Source organism: Pistacia vera, unplaced genomic scaffold (genome assembly GCF_008641045.1).
Source record: "Pistacia vera cultivar Batoury unplaced genomic scaffold, PisVer_v2 Contig679, whole genome shotgun sequence".
Classification (NCBI taxonomy): domain Eukaryota; kingdom Viridiplantae; phylum Streptophyta; class Magnoliopsida; order Sapindales; family Anacardiaceae; genus Pistacia; species Pistacia vera.
The window spans coordinates 615,456-618,404 of NW_022196533.1; the positions used below are offsets into that span (position 1 = coordinate 615,456).

General features: G+C 35.1%; 1 protein-coding gene across 1 annotated transcript; it reads left to right on the top strand.

The window, feature by feature from the left end:
• The first annotated feature begins 242 nt into the window (after positions 1-242).
• LOC116113418 (cytochrome P450 714C2-like) lies at positions 243-2,307 on the top strand. Its single transcript, XM_031399579.1, is given in 5 exon segments — positions 243-547; positions 734-960; positions 1,049-1,296; positions 1,402-1,765; positions 1,846-2,307. Coding segments are annotated over 5 exon segments (1,536 nt in total). The 5' UTR covers positions 243-276; the 3' UTR covers positions 2,272-2,307.
• The last annotated feature ends 642 nt before the right edge of the window (positions 2,308-2,949 follow it).

Here is a 2,949-nt window from a genome sequence, read left to right on the forward strand (position 1 = left end):
ACCACTAGCATAATTTTAGGTGTCATTAAAGTAATCCCTCCCCCATTCATACAACTGATGACAAAAACATCTGCGGCATTATTAAATAATTATTTTCTTATAATATTTAGGGGTGTCTTTGTATTATTCGAAAACCTATGGGTGCTGCATATATTTGTTTAAACCCAGGGTGTCCTTCAAGGCAACTCACAGTATTTATAAGGTAACTGAGTAAACGAACAACTCAATCTGCTTTACTTGCAGCTCATCGATCTGTAAGAGAGAGAAATAGTAGGCATGGAGTTTGATGGGTTTTATTTGTTAGGTTGGGTTGGTGTGATTGGTTTCGTATTGATACGCTTATATTATGGATTGGTATTGAAACCAGAGAGACTTGGAGCAAAGATGAGAAAACAGGGCATCATCGGTCCACCACCAACTTTGCTTCTTGGAAATATTAGGGAGCTCAAGAAATCTCAATCCATTCTTCTCAATACTTCATCATCCATCTCCCACAACATTGCTCCTGTTATCTTTCCCTTTTTTGAGCAATGGAAAAAGCAATATGGTATGTTTTTATGATTCATTTCTACATTTACCTTTCGTTAATGATCATGATTAATAGCATTCATTATTTATGTAAAGCTTTGATATGATGTTCCTATATGAGTAAAAAATATCTCTAATTAATAATATGTCTCATTTATAAATGGATACATCTTTCTATGAGATTGAAAATTCATGACAAAAACAGGTAAAGTGTTTATGTTTTCATTGGGAAACATAAACATATTATGTGTTGCCGAAGGTGATGTAGTGAAAGAGATAAGCACTTGCACATCTTTAGATTTGGGGAAGCCTTCATATCAGCAGAAGGAGCGTGGTCCTCTTCTTGGTAAGGGCATTTTAACTTCAAGTGGACATGTATGGCTTCATCAAAGAAAACTCCTTGCTCCTCATTTATATATGGACAAGGTTAAGGTATATATATATATATATATTATATGCATTAATTGTCTGATTAATTAATTAATTAAGTAATTGATTAACAATATAAATTTAATTGCAGGGGATGATGAATCTAATTTCTGACTCAACCATCAATCTATTAAACTCATGGAAAACCATTATTGAGACAGAGGGAGGAATAGCCGACATTAAAATTGACGATTACCTGAGAAATTTCTCTAAAGATGTTATCTCAAGAGCTTGTTTTGGAAGTTATTATTCCAGAGGAGATGAAATTTTTCAGAAATTGAGATCTCTTCAGGAGAATATGTCCAGGAAAAGTCTATCCAAAGGGGTTCCAGGCATGAGGTGAACTTAATATTTATTTATTTATTTCTCCTCAAATATATATGATCATTTTAGATGAAATGGTTTCTTAATTAATACTAAATAAAACTAAATTAAATTTTACAGGCATCTTCCCACAAAGAGTAACAGAGATGCATGGGCATTAGAGAAGGAAATCCGCAATTTAATACTGCAGGTAACGAAGGAGAGGGAGATGGAAAGTACAAATCATGAACGGCAAGACCTATTAAAGATAATTACTGAAGGTGCTAAAAATATGAAACTCGGCCAAGAGGCAAGTCGCCAATTTATAGTTGATAACTGCAAGAATATATACATGGCTGGGTACGAGACTACAGCAGTTTCTGCCACATGGTGTCTCATGCTTTTAGCCTAACATCAAGAATGGCAAGATCGTGTCCGTGCAGAAGTTCTTCAAGTTTGTGAGGGTCGAATTCCAGATTCTGATATGCTTCGTAAGATGAAGCAGGTAAATAACACACACACACGCGCATATATATATATACATAGAATTCTCTTGGTTTAATTTAATCTATTTTGGTTTTGCAGCTTAACATGGTAATTCATGAAGCACTGCGTCTATATCCTCCGGTGGTGGTAGTGTCAAGAGAAGCCTTAAAAGACATGAGATTTGGAAACATTGATATTCCCAAAGGTATAAACATTTGGACACTGGTGTTGACATTGCATACAGATCCTGAAATATGGGGAGCAGATGCCTACGAATTTAAACCAGATAGATTTGTTAATGGGATAACAGGTGCTTGCAAGCTTCCACACGTATATATGCCATTTGGGGTTGGGCCTCGAGTGTGTCTTGGACAGAACTTGGCCATGGTTGAACTTAAAATGCTAGTAGCTCTCATTTTGTCCAACTTTTCTTTCTCTATTTCTCCTAAATACACACACTCGCCTGCTATTAGGTTGGTTATAGGGCCACAACATGGACTTCATCTCTTGGTGAGGAACTTGTGAAAAAAATGTATAACGCCAATGATCTCATCTCAAGTGTTATGTACTATATATGAGTGTGTTGGAGTATTTACTCTTGAGTTGTAATATATTTAAATCTAGTTGTAGTTTTATTTGGTATTAGATACCCTAGTAGGTTTAAAGGCATAAACTAAAGATAATTGACAAAGGACTCCTCTTCAATGTTGTCGTAGGACCTACACTACAAACAAGCATCTAAGGTCTAGAGAACTCCACTTCAATGATGTAAATCCTATGCTTTGTTCGTCTAGAGAACTCTTGTGAAAAGTGTTTCATAAGAACATAACATAAAATTAAACTCTAAGGTCTCTCTCTCTCTCTCAAGCACAATGACAACTACTCTATTTAATTGAGATATTCTCTTAAAACACCTAAGAGAGATCTACATGTAACCTTAGGTCTCTAAAATGTCAAGTATAGGAAATAAACCATCAAATGTCATATTGAACTTATGCCTTCGCTACGGCCAACGAACATAAAACATAGATTCACTACAGCAATGAAAAATCTGCAATTTGACAGCACAATTATTTTCTACAACGAATTTCTCGGGACTTAAATAGCTTGACAACAACGAAATTAAGTCATAACTCAAAACAGTTTCAGAAATTCCTCCATACCCTTTACTCTGTTTACATTAGATACAATTCAAGTAAAAGA